The 22,282-nt window shown below is 35.1% G+C and overlaps 1 protein-coding gene across 14 annotated transcripts in view; it reads right to left on the minus strand.

Moving 5' to 3' along the window:
* nAChRalpha6 (nicotinic acetylcholine receptor alpha6) overlaps window positions 1-22,282 on the minus strand; it is a 694,673-nt gene that overhangs the window by 56,694 nt on the left and 615,697 nt on the right. For all 14 annotated transcript variants that reach the window (XM_067764329.1, XM_067764328.1, XM_067764323.1 and 11 more), the window contains 2 exons: window positions 4,206-4,386; window positions 197-272 (listed from right to left, as the gene is read on the minus strand). In XM_067764329.1, the coding sequence (XP_067620430.1) occupies window positions 197-272; window positions 4,206-4,386 (257 nt within the window). The remainder of the gene's footprint in view (window positions 1-196; window positions 273-4,205; window positions 4,387-22,282) is intronic.

The raw sequence follows: 22,282 nt of genomic DNA on the forward strand, positions 1-22,282 counted from the left end.
AAATAAAGTTGTAAGATAACGAATATATAAATTGATAAAAATTAATTTTGGTACATGCTTAATTTGCTATAAATACTAACGTCCTGTTAAAGCAAGCATTTCCAAATAATAAAAAAAAGATTGAGTACAAAAAAAATATTTTAAGTAAAAAACAATTTACAGTTTACACAGAAAATGTTTAATAAAATTTACTAACCAAGCAGATACCACTCGCCATTTGTTATGAAATCGGAAAGATCCCCTCCATCTTCGGAATTCAAAACCAAATCCAACTAAATTTTTTTTTGTAAAATTTTTTGTTTGCATTGTAATTTTTTTTATTTACAAAATTTTGTACACATGCAAAAATTTGTAAATATAAATTTTTTCATTTGTGTTTGTGTTAAGTTTTGAGCGATGCAATAATAACAGGGTTGCATTTGCATTAGTTAAAAAATGCAGTTGTTTGTGTTTTTGGGCGGTATGTGGTTGTAGTTGTTTAAATTATCCGGTAAGGGCAAAGTGGGGAAAGAGAGAATTCAAAAATATTGGCATTATTAATATATAGATATATTTTGTTTTGATAATAAAAATAATGTAGCTAATTTTTACAAAAAGGAATTATAAAAAAGAACCAAGAAATTGATATAGAAGAGAACGACACATATGTTGTTGTTGTGGTTGAATGTAGCGTGTAAAGAGAATGTGTTAAATAAGGTGAGAAAAAATTGAAAAACTAAGTAGCGGAAAGCTTGTGAGGCAAAAATTTTGTTTGAGAAAGTGTAAAAAAAAATTAGTGTTGATTGACAGTTACTTGTTATATTGGTAAACGAAATTTGACGTTTGTATAAAATGAAAATAATTTAATTATAAACAGTAAAAATTAAAACAAATTGAAAATTTTTTACTTGTCTTTTTTTTTTAATTTGTAAAATTTTTGTAGTTATGAAAATTTCGAATTATTTTTAATATTATAATTATTATTTTTGTGTTTTTTATTTTATATCTATAATCTGTCAATCAAACTCTTTTTATAAGTGTTTTTTTTGCAGTGTGTATACAAGTTTGTAGGTAACATTTTTACAGTGCATCATTTATTCTTCCAGTATTAGTACAGGGTGCTTTGTGGTATGTTTATGTGTAACTTTTATTAAAAAACGCGTGTACTATTTCCCGCAAGCGAAGTTTATTACATAAGTGGCACAAAGCGCACGAGAGAGCGAGCAAATATGATCGTGCCTCTCTCAAGCTTTTGTGGACGTACGCTTGGAAAACAGCAAAAAATTTGTTTGTTTTTCATTAAGAGTCCTCGCATAACTATTTACGCTCAAATTTTTTACACAAAACTTTTTTGCTTGTTTATTTTTTTATGTTGTTGGGGTGTAAACAATATGAACGCAGTTTGGTTAATTTGTTTATTTTCCTTTCCTCCATGCAAAATAGTTGAAATCGTAATTTTTTTCGAAATAAATTATTTAGTTTTGAACCTTTTTTTCGAAAAAATTCACATTTCACACATGATTCCAATTGTTGTGTTCCTCTATTTTCCAATTTTTGGTTTTTTCTTTTGCGTGTAATAATTTGTGTATTGGCTGTCAACAGAGAACTATCAAGCTCATAGTTTTTGTCAACACCCTGTATTTAATTTTGTTTGTTTGTGTTTTTTTTAATATAGTTTTTAAATTGTTTATGTTTTGGTTTTGCAATTCACAAAAACGCAGTGAACTGTTTTCAAGTTTCAAGTTACAGCATTTAAAAAAAAAAATAAAAAAAAAAAAATAAAAATAAAAAAATAAAAAAATATAAATAAAAATATTTATAATTAAATGTATAGTTTTAGGGTTCAAAATTGTAGTAAAAATCAGTTCTAAAAAAATAAGAAAAAAGAAAAAGCATATTAAAAATGCTGAAGTGTGAATTGAAGTTAATTGATATCCCATTTATAAAAATAGTTGAAAAAAACAAAAAAATAAGCGTTAGTACTAAAAATTTAGTACTGTGTGTTGCGTGGTTGCATTGCCGGTGTTTTGTTTCACAAGTGTGTGTTGTAATTAGTGAGTTTTATAAATAGTATAAAATGGTCGTAAGCAAATAAAAATGTGTAAATCTTTTGAAAAGGAAGTGTTGAAAAAAGATTAAATAAAAAATTATGTTAACGATTACTCTTTAAAGTCACAGTAATGTTTATAATTTTTTATTTAAACAAAAACATTAAGTAATGAAACATACATTTTTATTTGTTTTTATATATTAAATATTCGATTAAGAAATTTGAGTTATGAAGTTTTAACGATAAACAGGAAAGTTGAGTTATGTATCGCGTAATATGCCGTAATGTATTTTGTTAAAACGAGGTTTAACATTCTTTAGTCGTTCTTTTTTTTAAGTAAACATATTTGGATTAAGCAACAAAAAATATATAATTATGAGTTCATTTATTTTTCTTTTGTATAAAAGTTTGTTTTGATATATTATTTAGGGACACATTAGCGGGGTCTACAAATACGTGTAAAGTTAAAAACGCTCAGATTTAATAATTTTTTATTTAAAAGTTCAAAAAAGCAGCTCTCTTAAAAGCTTAATTGCCGCTTAAATTCATCTCGTTTTTATTACATTAAAGTTTCGTTCAAATAGCAGCTGTTTTCTGCCATTACCAAAAGCTAACACTAGATGCTACCCTTCAAAGCCGCATTAAAAACTATTTATATATCTGTTTCACAGTCATAGGTCAAACTGTTTCGAAGAGACCTTTTTGGTCAGTCAATTTCAAGCAAAAGTATAAAATTCTTTCGCCAAACCGCATGGTTAAAATTTCAAAAATTTGTTTCTTACATATTAACCCTAAAGCTCTAAGCTCTCTAGGAGGGACTTCATACTACTTATTAAAAAATGCTGAAAAATATTTAAAACTTATTTTTTCGTACTACATAGATACCTACATCGAAAGTGAACTTAAATAAAGCTCTTTTTGTGGGGAGCTTTAAAGCTCTGCACATTCTTTTAGTACCACTTAACATACCAAATTGAAAAAGACGTTAGGGGGCCTTTTTTCTAAAGAGCTTTAAAGCTTATTAAACTTTCTACTTGTTTCTAAAGCTTTGTTATAACTCAATTTTTATAAAATTCTGGCAGCATAAGTTGTTATAACCTCTTGAAGCACGAAAGCAAAAAACAGTAGATATCAAGATTATTGAAAAGCTTTCACAGTTTATTTGAAGCTGTGAATATAAGTTATTGTTAATGGAAAGAAGTGTCTGCACACTCTTTTCGTACCACTTAATATTCCAGATTGAAAAAGACGTTAGGGGGCCTTTTTTCATACGAGCTTTAAAGCTTATTAAACTTTCTACTTGTATCTAAAGCTTTGTTATAAGTCCATTTTTATAAAACTCTGGCAGCATAAGTTGTTATAAACTCTTGAAGTATGAAAGCAAAAATAGTAGATATCAAGGTTAATTGAAAAGCTTTCATAGCTTACTTGAAGCTGTGAATGTAAGTTATTGTTAATGGAAAGAAGTGTCGTTCCGTTTAATTAATGCTCATTGTTTTTACTAAATTGTAGAGCTTTATAATGCCGTTTTTGAACGCGTGAATAATAACGATTAAAGCTTTGTCAGTATGCTGTCCACTAAAAACCTCATTTTTAAACATTTTTAAAACAAATTTTGCATAAAAAATTAGAATATAATTAATTAATTATAATAATATTATGACCTATTGAGCTTTCGTGCTTAAAGCTTAAGTGGCATCAAATTCTTTAGAAAAGCTTTTAAATATAAATATTTAATCTGAAAGTGCAAATGAAGATACAAATGAATATTAAAAAATCTGCTTTACGCTTTGTGGGAGGCCCAATATAGAAAATATTTTTTATAATTTTGCTTTTCAATCTCGGGCTTTTGACGAACCTTTTTTTTATTTAAAAATTAAAAAAAATATTTTTCGTTAGTTTAATACTGGTCGGCATATGTATGTATATCGACGATTAGTGAAAAAAAAACAAGAAAATAAAAAATGTAGCCAAAAGCTCTTTCAAAAGCTTCCGAATTTCATTATTATGGTTTCATGGAAACAAAAATAAAATATATGTTTTCGCTGTCCACGCTATGTATATTATGTAAATGCATAAGTGTTATGTATGGTATACGCATGTACATTGAGGTATGTATGTATAAGTATGATATGTATGCTGTTATGCATGTGTGTTGTACACATTAACACTTTACCTGATTTCCATCGTAAGTCCAACTACCGAATTTCATTTCGCAGTGTTGGTCATCAAATGGGAACCACGTGATGTCTATCTTGCATGTGCTCTTGAAGATACCAGGGGGCACGTACAGACAACTGCCGTTATGTTTGACCACAATGTTGGTGTGATACGTGCCATCGAATCCCTCATCCGCGCTATTATGTAATTATTAATAATTGTAGCATAACATAGAATTTTTTTTGCAATCGCTTTTTTGGTTTTTTAGATTTGATTTTCAAGTTCTTTATTTTTTACCATTTTAAACTTTTTTACTATTAGGAAAATTTTGACATTTTCGCTTTCTACAGCAGACTCAGATGCGAAGCTTCTAAAGCTTTGTTAGACCCTAACCTCTTTCTTTATAACTTTGCCTAATTTGCTTTGCCTAATTTCCTATTTTGCTTGTTCTAATTCTTTACATATATACATACATATTAAGTATGCGCTTTGCTTGTCATAAGCTGCATTCTCTTTTTACTTTCGTCTCACAATATTTGCTCAATGCTCAGAAGTCCTGCTACGCCACTGAGTCTGATTAACTTTTGCTGACCAACATTGAGATACTTTGTCCGAGGAATGATATATGTGCGAATTTGTGTGGGATTATTTTAAATAAAATGAAGTTGTATGATTATATGTACATATGGCTGTACAAATTATTTGGATATACATACATTTACTGAAGTGTATTTGTGAGCGTGTATGAAGCGTGTTCGCAGGTGATTGGAAGTGTACTTGTTGATGAATAGTTTATTACGTATATACAATATTTATATACAATGCAAATATACTTATGTATATGAATACGCGTGTTGAAAAGTGTATGTATACGTAAAAGGGTTTTAAAAACTTTTCTGCTTTTAAAAATTGTAGCATACTTATAGGCGTATGACCCTATAAATTGTGTTTATTATATAAGGTTTACATACAAGCATACATATACGAAAAATACTTACACATAAAGGATACAAATTAATTAGCTCTATTTAATTTTATTAGTTTAGTATATGTATACTAGGGTGAGTCAAATAAAAAGGTGTAGTGAAAATATTGTTCAGGATATCCAAAAAGATAGCCTGTAAAAACTTCAGTGTCTTATATAAATTGTATTCAAAGTGTATCAGAGCTCTTACCCTTAGTACACAAATCACAAGTTATACGTATGAGCCTGACCCGTGCGCATCTTGCGCAACTAATATAAAAGTTTCTTACCAACTATCAACAGAAATCAGCTGTTCTATTAACTTACATATTGCGCTGCCATCTAGCGCAACTGCCGTCAATCAATTAAAAAGCTTGCGCTGCCATCTAGAATACACTGGCAATTGCCGGTAATACAGTGCAAATATTCACAACAGTGCCATAGTACAAATAGATTTCTTTGTGTGCTAAAAATCGTTTATTTTAAACAAATTATTTTAATAAAATATAGCTAAACAAAAGCAATACGAACAAAATTGCCCAAAGCTCGCTAATAGCCCGAATCTCCATCTTTACAACCAAAGCTTTATTTATAGATTTGGATTCCAAATAAGCGCGAAGAATCGACTCGTACATAAAAACAGCAATTAGAAATAATATATATGATTATTCTAGGAAACTGAACGGACTACCAAAAAATGCAAAAAGAGTTTTTGCTAAGTTGACTCGATTGGTAATTATTCGAGGTACAAGTTCCAGCTCAAATTATATCGGAATTACATATACAGTGCAATTTGTATAGAAAAACTAAAGATATGAAGCTTTTGGATGTCCTGAAAACTATTTTTAGTATACAAAAAACAAAAAAAAAAAAAAAAAATATTCGGTCCACCCTAATGTATATTTTTTGTTTGGTACATAGAGGCAACGTTTATTTTTTTTTTTTTTTTTAATACCTGAAAAGCACAACTTGATCAAGAAAACCAAAAGGTTCTTTACTGTAATACAACTTTTATTGGAGATATGTATTATTGTTGTTGTTTTTAATTTTATCTTCGATACATTTCGCCTGCTAAATCGTAGCTGCCTTCAGTGAAATAATTTTTTACATGTCCTTACACCATAACTAGAGTTGGGATTCTACCGGGTGTTTACCATTTTAATGGGTAAATACCAGGAAAATAACCGGAATATTCCTTTTTTGTATATTTTTTTGGGTATTTAAAAATAATTTGAATCGAGGCTGCTTGGAAATACAATTGAGCAATTAAATTTATACGTAGGTAGGTAGGTAGGTTGAACTGGCCGGTCCATGAGGACCTCACATAGACTGATTGAGTCCGTAGTGTTACCAGAAGTTTGTTTTAACGACCAAACTGAAAAACCCTATCAAAAACCAGGACCTATGTTATAAAATAACTCCGTCCTCTTGGCAAATACTAGAAGCTTCCTAGGACTTAAGCCACTTGCTGCTTCTAGATCTGACAGCTGTATCACTCCTAATATCTGGAGTCTTAGCCTGGCAAGTGCAGGGCACGAGCACAGAACGTGCTCGATCGTCTCCTCCTCCAACCCGCACTTCCTACATCTGCTATCACTGACCAAGCCTAATTTAAAGGCATGTGACGCCAGAAGGCAGTGTCCAGTCAGAATACCCGTCATGAGACTACAGTCCTCTCTTTTTAATGATAGAAGCAACTGTGTTAGTCTAAGGTTGTAAGACCTACACATAATCTTCGACACTTTACAGCCCCGCGCTTGAACCCACGCCTTTTCTGCTTGGTCGATCATGTGCACCTCTCGCATTCGCTTAATATCGCCCAATCTAATTGGGACGTCTACGGAGCAAGCTTCAAGGGATGCGCCCTTTTTAGCTAATTCGTCCGCTTTTTCATTCCCATTTATTCCCATATGCCCTGGGACCCAATATAGATGTATGCTTCTCCCTGTCCCGATTCTCTCCAGAGACTGCTTACACTCTAACACGCATTTAGATGCTGTGCTATGCGAGATTATTGCCTTAATTGCTGCTTGACTGTCAATATAAAAGTTAACACGGTTGCAGCTTAAGCTATTCTCTTCCAGGGTTTCTACTGCTTTGGTTACGGCTAATATTTCCGCTTGGAAAACGCTACAGTAATCCGGCAGCCTGTAGGATCTGCTTAATTCCGGCACAGCGCAGTATACCGCAGACCCTACTCCTTCCACTATTTTGGAACCATCGGTGTACACATGTATCGCCTCGTCCGCCATTTGCGCACCCTTGCGCCAACCGTCCACCTCTATTGTGGCCTTAAGATCTCCCTCAAAGTGCAGGTAGGGAATCATGTAGTCTGTTCGTCTTGTGACTGAGGACGCTATACTACTATGGCCATATGGTCGGCGCTCAAGCTGCCCCGAAGCATCGAGCCTGGTTGCGGTCGTTAACGCTTTGTTCTTTGCTACAGAATGGCATACAGTGCAGCCGTCGGGGTTGTTTTCAGGGCTCCCGTAATGCAAAGCATCGATAGTCTGCATACCCCCTCTAATTTGTTGAGGTATGTTGTTTTTTGTGTGGCTTTCCACCAAACAAGAACTCCATAGTATAGAATAGGGCTTACAATCGCTGTAAAAACCCAATGAGAAAGAGAGGGCGATAGGCCCCACGTACACCCCAGCATTCTTTTACATGCATAGAGTGCCGTTGAGGCCTCCTTGACCCTCTCCTCCAAGTTGAGCTTCCAGGACAGCTTACTGTCTAGGATGATTCCTAGATATTTTGTGCAAGGTTTCTCCTGTAAGGTCACCGCTCCTAACTTAGGCCTGGTCCAATTTGGGACCTTGTACCTCTTTGTAAACAAGACCATATCCGTCTTCTCCGCATTGACTTTCAGCCCGACATTAGATGCCCAGGTATGAATATCCCGAAGCGCCCGATCCATCAAAGAACTAATCGTTGGAAGGCATTTTCCACTTATGACAATTGCAACGTCATCTGCGTAAGCCGTAAGTTTTACGGGTCCCTCATCGAATTGCCTGAGCAGTTGGTTGATGACCAGTGTCCACAGCAGAGGTGATAGCACCCCTCCCTGCGGCGTGCCCCTGTCCACTGATTTCGTGGCCTCGTACAATCCCCATTGTGATGTAATCTTTCTGCAATTTAACATGCAGCCGATCCATCTGATTAAGGCAGGATGTACTTTAATGTAATTAAGACCATCCATAATCGCCCATTTTACAACATTATTGAAAGCCCCGGCAATGTCCAAGAAGACTCCTAGAGCATACTCTTTATATTCCAGGGATTTCTCTATGCTTATTACCACCCTATGCAATGCGGTGTCTACCGACTTGCCTTTGGTGTACGCATGCTGTGTTGTGGAGAGCAGCTTTTCATCCACGTTGGACTTTATGTACACATCTATCAGCCTCTCAAAGGTTTTGAGCAGAAATGATGTTAAGGTAATGGGTCTATAGTCTTTGGGATACACGTGACCGATCTTCCCCGCCTTTGGTAGAAAAGCTACACGAGCAGTTCTCCAAGAGTGCGGTACATGATTCAGTCTTATGCACCCATCGAATATTATTTTAAGCCATTCCACGACCGCCCTACTTGAGACTTGTAGCATGGCCGGGAATATACCATCTGGGCCCGGCGAAACAACCCAGCAAACACTTGGAGTCAACAATAACTCGTTATGAACTCATTTAGGAGCCTGAAGTGAACTGTATATGCTCATATTTTGCCTCTAACATAAGTCTTATACAGGCCTCCTTCGATATCATATATGAGCCTTATTGGCTTCATATACTGCTAATTTTGAGTCTTTTTTGATCACACTACTTCAGGGCTTTTAGGAAAAATTTTTGACATATATCCGAAGCGGAAAACCTAGGGGAGAAAATTGTTGTGATAAAACTACCATGAGGATAAGATAGAAATGAAATAATTATTAGTTGAATTATTTATTTATTTGGAATAAATTGTCACAGAAAAACTTCGGAGTTTTTTTCCGGAGCTGCCTTGTTTACTGATTTTAATAGTTTTCGTTTGTTCATAATTTCATCAAATTGGAGTCACAAAAGGCTCTAAGGTGATAGTATTTTTGAAGCTAATGTTTTTCGGACCCATACTGAACTCTAGAACTGAAAGAGAATGTTTATAGGGTACACATAGTTACGCAAACAAAGCTAACCCTCAAACATGCTCACAGCGCTCATAATTTAAGAATCCGAAACGTGTCCAAATTAAGTGGGCAATGTAGGAATCAGAAAAGCATCGAAATGCGTAGGAGGGTAAAAGAAAATTCATTTTTTGCCTTTTGTTTAACGGCTTAAAAGCTCCTAACCTAGCATGCAAAACTTATCATTTATCAACTACTTATGTTCGTCAAAGCGAGTTTGGAACAAATTTTGAAACTTTGTTACGACAATTTTTCATTTTAATACAAAATGAATTACATTTGTGCATTGTTATCCTTGCTATTCTTTTTTTGTACAATCATTGACGTTTTTCCACTCATGGACGCTTTTCAACATTTTTAATGTGACCGCAAAGCTGCCACGCTCTGTCCAGGTGTGTCGAACTATATATGACCCCAACATGTGACCCATATATGACCCCAGACCCCGCGATGATGCCTAATAAATAGGCCATATAGGTGTCAGATAATCAGAGTTTATTAGAGTAAAAAAGGCGCCGGAGTGTTCCAGTAGAGAACAATATGAGCTGATTAAACGCCTTTTAAGACTTATGTCGGACACTTATTTAGGCTCAAATGATATACGTTAATAGGCTCATATAGGACGACCATTGCAAGAAGGACATACATTGGTTTCGGCCTCCCAATACCGACTGTAAACGCTACAATTTAGTTATTTTTCCGACTCTTTTTTTGAATTAAAATGTTTACTGGGTAAACTTAAATTTTTGCAACGGCATGCTTTATTGGCTAAATATTTTTGAAAAACTCTGGACTACGTATTAAAACTAATTCAACCGATAGCGTAATGGATAACTCCCACCAATATAGGACAAATTGGGTCAATTTTGGATTGAATTTGTGTCTATTTCCCATATTTTCCAAAACATTATTTTTACCCTTCGTTTGGGTAAATATTTGGGTATTTACCCATTCTTACCATATATAACCAATTTACCGGGTATTTACCATTTGGGTATTTACCCCTTTCCCATCTCTAACCATAACATGGAGTTTTATACTAATATAAAAAGTTTTTCCCTGAAAACGAGTATCGCTAAGTACCTGAAATATATCGGACAAAAACGAAACAATTTGTAAACTTTGTAATTTGTATGAACTTCAGCCAGGTATCGAGCTTCTATTTTTGCTGGGTACGTATTAGGGCAATAATGCTGGTTTAAATTTTAGAGCAAAATTGTTGGACTTCTGTACGAGCTTTTATTTACTATTTTTTGAGTTAGTTTGAGTTGCATATAACTAGATCCGGACTCCTTCGAAATGATCTTTTTATCGTTAATCGGTATAGTTCGGAATCTCTTTAACATGACTTCAATGCAGCTTTTGGAATAATTTCGGGGTTTTATTGTGGATTATTTCGTTTTAAGAACGTAAAAGGGGCTAATGAGCAAACCAGTTTCAATAAAGCAAGTATGCGGTTCTTAAAGTTAAATGGTTCAATTAAAAAAAGTAAAATATAAGCGGTTTAAATAAAGAAACCGTTAGAAAATGCTGACGAATCCTAAGAACTAATCGATTCCAGAAAGTTACCGTTTCCAAAGTTTCGAAAAACATAGCCGGTTCTTAAAAGGTAACCAGTTCCACAAAGTTAACCGGTTCTAGAAAGACCTGAGGTAAACAGAACACATTTTTAGAGCAAAAAAAAAAAAACTTGGCGTGAGTGCCAAGTACCTTTAAAGTTCGATGTGAAAACACAGAGTTAACTTTACCGAAACAAATAATTTCGGGCAATATGAAAAAAGCTTCGTCGGCTTCTTATCGGTAACAACCAATATCGCCAAGTTGTTATTTTATTATCGAAAGCGAAATGGTTGTCGATTTACCAGTTTTTTATCAGCTTTTTATCGCCTAGTCATCGGCTTGTTATCGATGGGTTACATAAATGGTATCGGTTTTATATTGAAGTTTTATCGATATGTAATAAAACAGACAAAGCGATGATTTTTCGATAAAAAAATAGATAACACGCCAATAACAATTCGAGAACACACCGATAACAAATAGATATATTTTCGTAACAAATTGACAACTCTTTGACAAAAATCGATAGATTTTCGATAATAAAACGATAACACTTCAAAAATGAACCGATAACTTTTCAATAAAAGATTGATGGCACGCCGGTAAAAAAACGTTAGCGATTCGTAACAAATCGATAGCTTTTTTGATGCGATCGATAAGTTTTCGGTAAATGAACTTTTTGGAAACAAGTCGATAACATGCTCGAGTATCAGCATCTGGAAAGACTTCAATAACAAATCGATGATTTTTCGATAAAAATTGATAACTGTTCGATAAATAATCGACTAATTCTCTACAAATAATAAATGGTACAAAATCGATAGTTCATAGACGACTTTCGTTATCGATAGAAAAAAATCGATAACTCGTCCATACATTGTCGACTAGAATAGGATAACACGCTTTTCTTTCCGCTCCTCTGTATCATCTTCATTTAGTTTACTTTTGTTTTTTTTTGTCGTATTTCCATTAACGTTCGTTAATTTCCATTAACTGGTTGTACGATTTCGCTGAAATCAACGCTACCACGTACATTGGTCCCACATTACGCCATAGTATAGTGGTGCTTGCATTCTTTTTTCCCCCATACTGTGAGTGAATATGTTTACACATCAAAAAGGGGAAATCCTGAGTATTTCTTTTTAGGACTGATACTTTCGTTAAGTATTATCGTAAAATTGTAAGAACTTACTTTTCCAATTCATTGGGTATACGAGCACATGCATCCATGAACGACTAGACTCTTTAGGGAAGTCAGTAACTTGTGTGCAAATTTCTGGTTCATAACCAGGCCTCAATTACCAAATAACAGCTACTTCGATAGCAGCTAGGTCTTCACTAGTTTGTAACTATAGAAACGGTAATGCAGCGGCGACAATTTTCACTGCCTAGGACATCGCCATGTTAAACACGCCAGCTGAAAAGTAGTCCCCTACGAGGTTCATCTATGAACTGGTGCTTATAGGATGCAGAGCGGGACAGTTGTGTAGCCACACTTGTACCAACAACGCTTAAGTCTGACCTATATGAATAAAAGTTAATTATTCAAATCCTGCGAAGGGGAACAATTGTCATTTCGTAGGACATCAAAATGTTTCAAGTGTCAGTTGAAAATACTGCGAGGGGACAGAACTAGAACTAGTACGGCTCCTTAATGTGATAGTTTTCCGCTAATTCGGAAATAGTGCGATTCGCTGCAGGCATGTAAAAGAGGGCGAACTACGAGTATTAATGCCAATGCACTAGAAGTGCACCAGTTTAGAATTATAAATTTTCCCTACAGATACATCAGCTGGAGCTATTCATAGAGATTTATTTGAAAGTAAAATTAACAGCTTGAATAAAATTTTGCTTAAGTAAAAGTAATCACTCAAATCTTGTACCAATTTAATAAATGTTTCAAACACCCAATAATAAAATTAAAAGAATTTATGCAAGAAAATAATTCAAAATAAAATAAATGTAAGGCGCGATAACTTTCGAAAAAAATTTCTTCTGATTGAAAAAACTTGTTTCCAAAATTTTGATGTTGCTTTGCCCGGGACGTGTACCCAACACTACCATCACACCATGGCGGTCGCTAAGAAAATAATTAGTCTAAACAATTTTACATCCTACACCAAATATTTGAGGTTTCCATATTTTCAATCAATTCTATTTTGACTTAATTTAAATTTTGAGTATGATTAATGGAAATTTATTTGAAGTGAGATTTATTCTGCATCATATAATTAAATAGTTCCATAGTCAATTAAAGTAATTAATTTGCAAAACCATTTCTTCGTAACTTTATTAGTTTTATGTAGCATTGAATAATAATTGAATTTGGTTGTGGACGAAATTCACAACGCAATAATAACTTTTAATTTCCAAATTGTTAATTTGAGTAGCTTTTGTGTTATAATTTGTGAAATTCCAAGTACGGCCTCAAGATATAAATGCTACGAGCGAGTGTAGAAGACATACAAACATACAAATTTACGTTTATAATTATATGAATAATGAGCCTAAAATTTCTGCGGCATTTCCATTGTGCTTTTGTATTTATAGTACAACAAAAAAAAAAAAAAATCCAAAGCAATAACTGTATCAAAAGCCAACTTGTTTATTTATAGCATTTTAACATTTATCTAAATACCACTTAATCTTCATTATTTAATTGACTGTGATATAGATTTACTGGCATGCAGCGCTTTTTTAATTCGTTTGAGACTCCTTTTATTTCAGCACAGATTTAATCACGAATGCATTTGGTCTTTTGTTTGTTTTGTTCCTTCAGTCCGTCGAATGCTGACCTTTTTCTTGCTGCCGCTAAGTGTTTCAGAAACGGCTGCATACACACATACATACACACATATACCATTATGGCATTAATAAATTCTTCGATAATCTCACAATTCAATTGCGAACTTGAATTTGTGCTCGTAAATCAAATAAATCACTATGCCATAATATGGCTGGTTGAACATGGCCATCAAAGTTATATACAACATTCATACGCACGGGAACACATACATATGAGTACAGCCGGAAGTAACATAAGCGAAGCGCAACAAAAACAAGTGGGGCCCAGCAGATCAGGTGGCTTCACATAAAGCGGCGGTTAGATGTAGAGTGGGGCTCCATGTGAAAATCCCTACCAATGAAAAAAAAAAACGTGGTAACAAACCTTGAATGAGATTCCTTTTTTCTAATGACGACCACGGAAAGTCCGCACTATGGCAGAAAAGGTTCAACTGTCCGGCTGTTTGATGTCAATGGTACAGAGAAAGGCTAACGATAAACGTGGCAAGCCAAATACACAGTAGAGCATTGCGACCATATATGAAAAGAAAAGCGCAACTCTAAGTCACGTTGTTAGTTTTGTATCGGGAAAGAGATTTCGTCGCCAAGTACTGCTGCGTCCCGCCGCGATTTGCTTTAAGAAGAGATTTTTAACAAGGCATTTATTTGCCTACGCATCAATAGATGGTACAGCCGATATGCACAAAAACTAATTTGTTGAGGACCTGTCGAAGATATTCGAAAACATTCTAATCATGATTGGTGATCTCAACACCAATGTGGGCTTTAGGCGGGCATTTGGCTCCAAAAAACCGTCCCCCTGATCAAAAAACATAACTGTGGGCATTATATGGGGTACGTATATGGTATCGAACCGTTAGTTTGTGGCAGACAAGAAATGCAGACACCTTTGTGTAGCGAAAAGTACGCACGCGGTGAAATAGTTGATGAGGTATCAACTCGGTCCTCATACCTGCTCACTGAGGACAATCTGCGAGCTAACGATGTAACCGAGCAATAGAAGCACAATTGTTACTCACCACGTACTGCCATTCCATCGAACCCAAAATAACCGATAAAACGAGGAATATTGGGCTGTGTTGGAAAAAAGGACGTTACTTACAAATTAGGGTGCATACCAAGGCAGCAAAGAGCGGTGTATGTGAGCATTATCGTGCTGAGAAAACAAACGAAGAAAGGCCGAAAGGAGTGATATGAGGAGCTTCAGATACAGGGTTATAGGAACAATGTAAAAAATATGGTAGATGATGGAGTTTCAAAACGACCATAAAGGCGACCTTTCAACTAACGCATAGAGTGAATGACTAACCCGATATAGCAGTCAGCGATGAGGTAATATACCCTACGTCATAAGAGATGGAGTGGTGGCTATGCATCAACTCCTTCGCAAAGTATGGTAGGACAAGCGAACGGCTGCTGTGCTCTTCCCAATTCATATTAATTCAGGACTTATGCTCAGAATAAACAGTTAGAACCTCAAGCCCGATCATATAAAGGGGCGTAGAATACTACGCCAGTAAGAGGCGACTAAGATCCACAGACCCAAAGGAACCAGACGTGGTGAATCCTTATAATTCTAGCACCCGATATCAACCGCATGGTACAATCCATTTAAAAAATATTCTAAAAAAGTGTGTTTTGCCAAGAACAAGGACAAGAAGTAATGGGTGCATTCGAGTTGTGATGGAATTCATCTTTCTAGGAACCAAGATTTAAAGGGAAAACAGCGTAAGTCAGGAACCAAAGAATTCTTCTTCGGAAAAAGTGCTATTTAAGACTGAGTAGGCAATTGGAAATTAAAACCATTTTTAAATGAAAATCATTCCGCCTTATATGTGTTTCATCGTGGACGGTGTTGAAGGGCATTAGGGACGCACAGCATAAAAAACTGAGCCATGTTATACGAATGGCAGAAAACCAATCAATCCGGAAGGAATTAATACCGAAGCTGATATTGGAAAGCAGAGGAAGGAGAAGGCCGCCACTGGGTTGGGAGAAAGGAGGAGGGATGAATATCTCTCTTGGTGCTCTTATTTGAGTTCAGTTATTGCGTAGCAGGAACGATTGGAATAACATGTTATATCACGGTTAAAATCGTCTAGTTGAGCGGCCCTTTTTGATTTTCGCCCCGTCCCTCGCCATTAGTGCATCCAGCCCTACACATACATACCTAGCAGCTCACCCATAAACACTCAGTTATATTAAGTTGGCTAAAGAATATAAGACTGTTATGTAGTTGCGATTGACCACGTTTCGAATATGACAGCATTATGGCCCAATGGTAATGTTCAAACTGGCCAACAGCCAATTTATTGCAGCCATATTGTTTCCGCTCATTTGGCAAAATCGTCTGGTTTGAGTCGAGTGAACATACTTGGGCGCGCTAGCTTTTGATTGCTTTAACTGTGTTCATTTTGTTGTATTTTTTTTGTTGCTTCTCAAATATTTCTTTGCTACAACTGTCAATTATTAAGCTTCATAAATCGCTTCAACAGTTTCAATTACCAGTCATCAGCTGCCAAGTATTTGGTGTATTTTTTTAAGCAGTTACTTATGGTCTTTGATATGTTTTTTTATGAAGATTTGCTTTTAGTTGGGATTAGTAATTTATTTGATGTATTTTTTAATAACTAACCGGCGATAAAATGAAATTTAAGCTCTAAACTCGAAATTGAGGATTAAATCATTGAAATTGAGGTATTAGTAGAAAATAGCTTAGAATTCACAAAAGGACTATCGAAGTGTTGATAAGTTCAGCAAGAGTGAAAAGCTGTCAGCGAAGCAAAGACTGCTGTACGACAACAAAATTAACACAAAAACAAAGAGCGCAGACGACAATAGGTAAGCTTTCCACACATACATACATATTCATAGAAGGCAACAGCGGATATGAGATGCAGAAACGAGAAGTAAATAAGCAACAACTTAGGAATTATGTTCGTGTAAAATCTAGACTCAGGGAGAAAAACTATGTCGAACCAACTAAGTTGGTGCGATTTACCTCCAATGGGATCCAAGCCGAGCTGTTTTTCCAATTTGCGTCGTGCTCATTTTTATTTTTCGCTACGAGTTGGGGGGACGGAACCTACATGTTGCTGTTGTTATAGCGATAAGGTTGCTTCCCGAAGGCTTTGGGGAGTGTTATCGATGTGACGGTCCTTGGCCGGATACAGATCCGGTACGCTCCGGTACCATATCACCATTAAGATGCTAGCCCGATCATCTCGGGAACGATTTATCTGGCCACATTAAACCTTCAGGTCATTCCCTCCCTCCCCACACCCAAGTTCCATGAGGAACTTGGGGTCGCCAGAGCCTCAACTGTTAGTGAAACAGAATTCGCCGCGGATAGGTGAGGTTGACAATTGGGTTTGGAGAAGTTATATATTGCGCTGCCAACCCTTTGAGAGGGTTGCGCTAGACAACCCTTGAACCAATTTGGTGGTTTAGTCGCCTCTTACGACAGGCATACCTACCACGGGTATATTCTGACCCCTAACCTGCATGTTTTATGCCGACTCCGAATGGCAGCTGCAATGCAGGTGAATTTTCATTGAGAAGCTTTTCATGGCGAAAATATACCCCGAGTGTTTTCCGAACCAATGCCGAGGGGCGACCACGCTTAGAAAATTTTGTTTCTTATTGAAAACATTTTTTTCTAAATTGTCGATATTTTTTTATACCCAGCTGTACTTGTACACAGGGCATTATAACTTTGATTGGATAACGGTTGGTTGTACAGGTATAAAGGAATCGAGATAGTTATAGACTTCCATTTATCAAAATCATCAGTATCGAAAAAAAATTTGATTGAGCCATGTCCGTCCGTCCGTCCGTCCGTCCGTTAGCACGATAACTTGAGTAAATATTGCGATATCTTCACCAAATAGATTGGTATTGAGAATGAGCGAAATCGGATGAAAACCACGCCCACTTTTTATATATATAACATTATGGAAAACACAAAAAAAACCTGATTATTTAGTAAATAATACAATGTTGAAATTTGACATGTGGACTGATAGTGAGACTCTGGATAAAAATTTGAAAATCTTTTTTTTAAATGGGCGTGGCACCGCCCACTTGTGATAAAATCAATTTTACAAATATTAGTAATCATAAATCAAAAATCGTTAAACTTATCGTAACAAAATTCGGCCGAGAGGTTGCCTTTGCTATAAGGAATGCTTTGAAGAAAAATTAACGAAATCTGTTAAGGACCACGCCCACTTTTATATAAAAGATTTTTAAAAGGGTCGTGGATGAAAATAATAAGCGAAAAAGAGCTTTGTATCAATAGAATTTTACTCTATAAATTGAATTATAACATTAAATTGGAAAACACTAAAATTTTTAAAAATGGATGTGGCACCGCCCCTTTTATGACTAAGCAATTTTCTATGTTTCGGGAGCCATAACACGAAGAAAAATTAACATATCGTAATGGACGGGATCGGTTAAAGAACACGGCAACTTAGATATAAAACAAGTTTAAAAGGGTCGTAGACTAGAATAATAGGCTATAACTTAGCAAAGAATAGTTTTGAATCAATGATATTTCACTTATCAAGTTTTATTGTAAGAGGAAATGGGCAGACATTTTTTTTTGAACGGGTGGTGCCACGCGTAGAAAAGTAATTTAACTGAAATGAAATGTACAATCGAAGCTCACGCTGAGTATATAATGTTCAGCTACACCCGAAGTTAGACACATTTACTTATTTTATTTGTTATTATTGAATGAAATGAATGACAGTGATTTGACATATGAGCTTATAGCAACGAATATCACAGCTGTAATTTTATTTGGCGAAATGTTGACAATTTTCACACTGCTAGCACACACACTTACAAATGCATAGCTAATGTAAATGCAAGTGTGTGATGTCATTTTATTTATTACAAATATTGATAAAAATTTATTTATACGCTCGTTGATTATGCCAATAAATATATGTATGCATTAATGTTTGTGAGTTTGTTTGTTTGTTACATATAAACAATCATGTGCCCTGAATTTTTAGCATCACTAAATCATTTGTAATTTGTTGTACAACAAATCAAATGACATGATATTTATTTATTCTATTACAGTTTTTCTCTGCTTTTTTGACTGACACATCGCATTTTTATATATTTTTGATTTCAACTTTTCATCAAATCGCAATGCCAACAACAATAACTCACACAACTCATAATCAACTATTCATTTGAGAATTGTTTGTTATGTTTTAATGCTTGTTATTGCATAAAATCTATGTATATGTAGATGTTGTTGTATGCCATAGTTGTAGTTGCTCTGTTTTGCCATTACACTTCCCCATACACTAATCATATTAAGCATAATTGATGTAACATTTCGCCAACAGTAGAGTTGCCAACATTCACACTCACACTTACTCATATTGCAATTGTGAGACGGGAAGGTAGTACATATACATACATAATTACAGTATGTGAGAGTTGTGATATGGTTATTAATGTGATATATTTGTATTATATTCATATGCATGTAGTAGGTGGATCGTTTGAGATACATTACTTATTGCTGATTTCCATATTAGTTTAGTATTTCATAATGTATTACGCATATTTCATTACTGAAGTAAATTTTTCAAATTATTGCACCCAAAGCTCCGTGTGCAAATATTTGTAGTGGTTATCTTTTTTTTTAACTATAAGTACATACTTAGATACCGACATTTGATAAGAACGCTGGGCGAAACAGTCTAACATATCTGAATAATTCTGTAGGTAAGCATTGTAAATCTTCCAATTAGAGCTATGGTGTAGAGTAATCTTGGTCCCAGCCTTAGTCATAGTCCTAGTAGTAATCTTATTTAAGGTCTAAGCCGTAGCTTTAGCAATGTTTCTTGTTAGTCATAGTCTTAGCCAGTCATAGTCTTAGTTATAATCCTAGTCACAGCCATGAGTTTAGGCATTGTCTTAATCTCAACGACAGTCTTAAAGTTCCAGTCACAGTATTAGTGATCATCTTAGTCACAGCTTTAGGTATAATCATAGTCGTAGTCGTAGTTGTAGTTAAACTTTTAGTTATGCTCTTACTCAAACTACTGATAATATTTTAAATCAAAATCTCAGTCTTAGACTTACTTATAGACATAGTAATTTCAACTATAGCTTTAGTCATATTCTTATCAATGGTCTAACAAAGTCTTAGCCATAGTCTCATTATTAGTTACAGCATAAGTCAATATCTTAGTCATAGCATATAATGATATGCATCCTTAGTCGCGATCTTGGTGGTAATCTTTATCAATGTCGTCATATGGTCGTCATTAACTTTCGAACCATGGAATGATATCAGTGAACAGCCGGTAAAAAGTCCAAGCCGCGATATACCTCTAGGAAAATTTAGGGCGAGCTTCTCTTCTAACTTGCAATGTGCTGCTTTTTATTTGTTTTTACAGATTAGCTACCGAAACCTTCAAGTTTTATGCTGAACTTTCACTGAGAAGCTGTTTATACAGAAATACATTAGAAGCAATCTGTTAAACCACTGCCAAGTGGCGACCCAAATTAGAAAAACTTTTTATGATTAAAAAAAAAAACTTCCTAAGATTTTGTTATTGCTTTTTCCATGCTTTTTAATACAATCTTCGGTGTGGTAGCGAGCACACACGACGGCCGCTTGCCGGTAAATAATTTTGACAATCCTTGCACTGTCTATAAGGGATAGGCAAAACCTCATACACAAAATCGGGCTTTCATTTGCAAGCTTCGGGTTCGGCATTAATTCAAGGGCTGTGATTTATAAGTTCCTGCAGATCCTTAGCTGATAAGAAAAAATGTCTCTGGAAAAATAGTCAACCATCTCTAGATATAGTATCATTCCAACAAGAATGATTTCACACCAGCCAATGTACTAGTGAGAGGAAAGTCATAATCGCAGTTGATGTGGAGCAAATTTAAAATCGATCTTGTTCATGGAAAGCGGCAAACTTGCCCAGGAAAAGTAGCAGGAAACTGGAGCTAGGTTGTCTAAAATGGGGTTAACCGCGTCAAGGTATACACATCGCTTGACAGCGGCAGTGGATGTGTTATGATAAGGTAGTGACGGTGGTGCATTCCAGTGCCATCAGTGCAAAGATGGGAGCTTTGGGAGGAGTTCTCAGGTATCATTACCTGCACTTTCTTAAACAGTTTTCCTTTTAACGCAAAATCCATAGAAGATCATTTGAAAACATAAACTGAAACTGGGACTTAACAGAGTGTAAAGCATTTCGCACCCACAAGCTCTGGAATAGCGAAAATAGTGGGTCAGAATTCCCTCTCTGGATTTCAGGTATTCATCACCTATCATAACGGCTCACTGTCACTAAAAGAAGTCAGTTAAAATTTTTTACACCTGCCAACAACCCAACCTGACTGCGTAGAACGAGAGCCCACTCTACACCCCATCAAATCGTTTTCCTACACTCGTCATTGGCCATGGAAATTACTGGAAAAACATAAACCCAAAAACATAAATTTGATTTGGTTCCTTGTTTTTTGTTTTGTTTATTTTCAACGTGGCTATAATCGTCAACAGTAATGCCATTGTGCGAGTTCACGACTAAATAAGTTTAATCTCATTTCGTTTGTAGGCATTTTATGACTCATCATTATTTTCCATTTTTCATAAATACAAATGAAATAAAAAAAAATGTTGATGGACTTTAATTTGTATTGTTTCATTTTCGTTACGTATTCATAAACCCATCCATTAGAAGCAGCCACAAATCTATAAATAATAAATCGTTTAAAAGGGAGTACGAAAATTCCAGTGAATTCATTTTATTCGATTAGGCATAAGAGCTCTTGCATAAAATCGTATGCTTAAAAATGCAGCGTTCAATGCAGGTTAGATTAAAAGCTTATTTATAATAGCTTTCATAGCTCCAGAGCTTTTATAAAATTGAAAAATTGCGTATGTGATTCGTATGCCGTTAAGCCTTCAAAATTATACTATTTTTAATTTCATCGGGCTGATTAATCAAACAAATCAGTCAAAGCAGGTGAAAAGCTTAGCCTGCATTAGTTTTTTGGATTATTTATTGCATATTGTGACAAATTTTAAATATACTTGATTATTCTTTGACTTCTGTTATCAGTTGGAATCACTGAGCTATTAAATAAATAAACTCTAGTGTTCCATTTATAAAAATGCTCCTTATTCAGCACTACTATGGTAGTAGAATTTTAAAATGTAATGTTTTCTCGTACTTATATTGCGTTGCTTATATACCACTCAGTTGAATCGTCATTATTTTCTTCCAAGGTCTAGACTTTTCGCGAACAGCCTTTTCGAATAATTGCTTATTTACTTTTTGTTTTTTTTGCGCATTGCATTCGCTGTGTCTACTAACATGTTTGCATGTGTTGTTGATCCATCGTCGTTCAAAGTTCAGTGCACTTGTTATTTCATCGCATGATCATCAATTTAGTGCACTAATATCTTAAGCTTCAAAGAAGTAGCGACCTACATTATTGTGGAATGCCTTGTTGCAGATATTTTCTGCTGGTATATGGTTTTCGCTTCAGTGGAATATCCCGATATTTCGTACGTGTCATGTTTCGCAAAGGAAATAGTTGTGAAAAG

The sequence above is a fragment of the Eurosta solidaginis genome, chromosome 2, assembly GCF_040869045.1.
Source record: "Eurosta solidaginis isolate ZX-2024a chromosome 2, ASM4086904v1, whole genome shotgun sequence".
NCBI classification, from domain to species: Eukaryota; Metazoa; Arthropoda; class Insecta; order Diptera; family Tephritidae; genus Eurosta; species Eurosta solidaginis.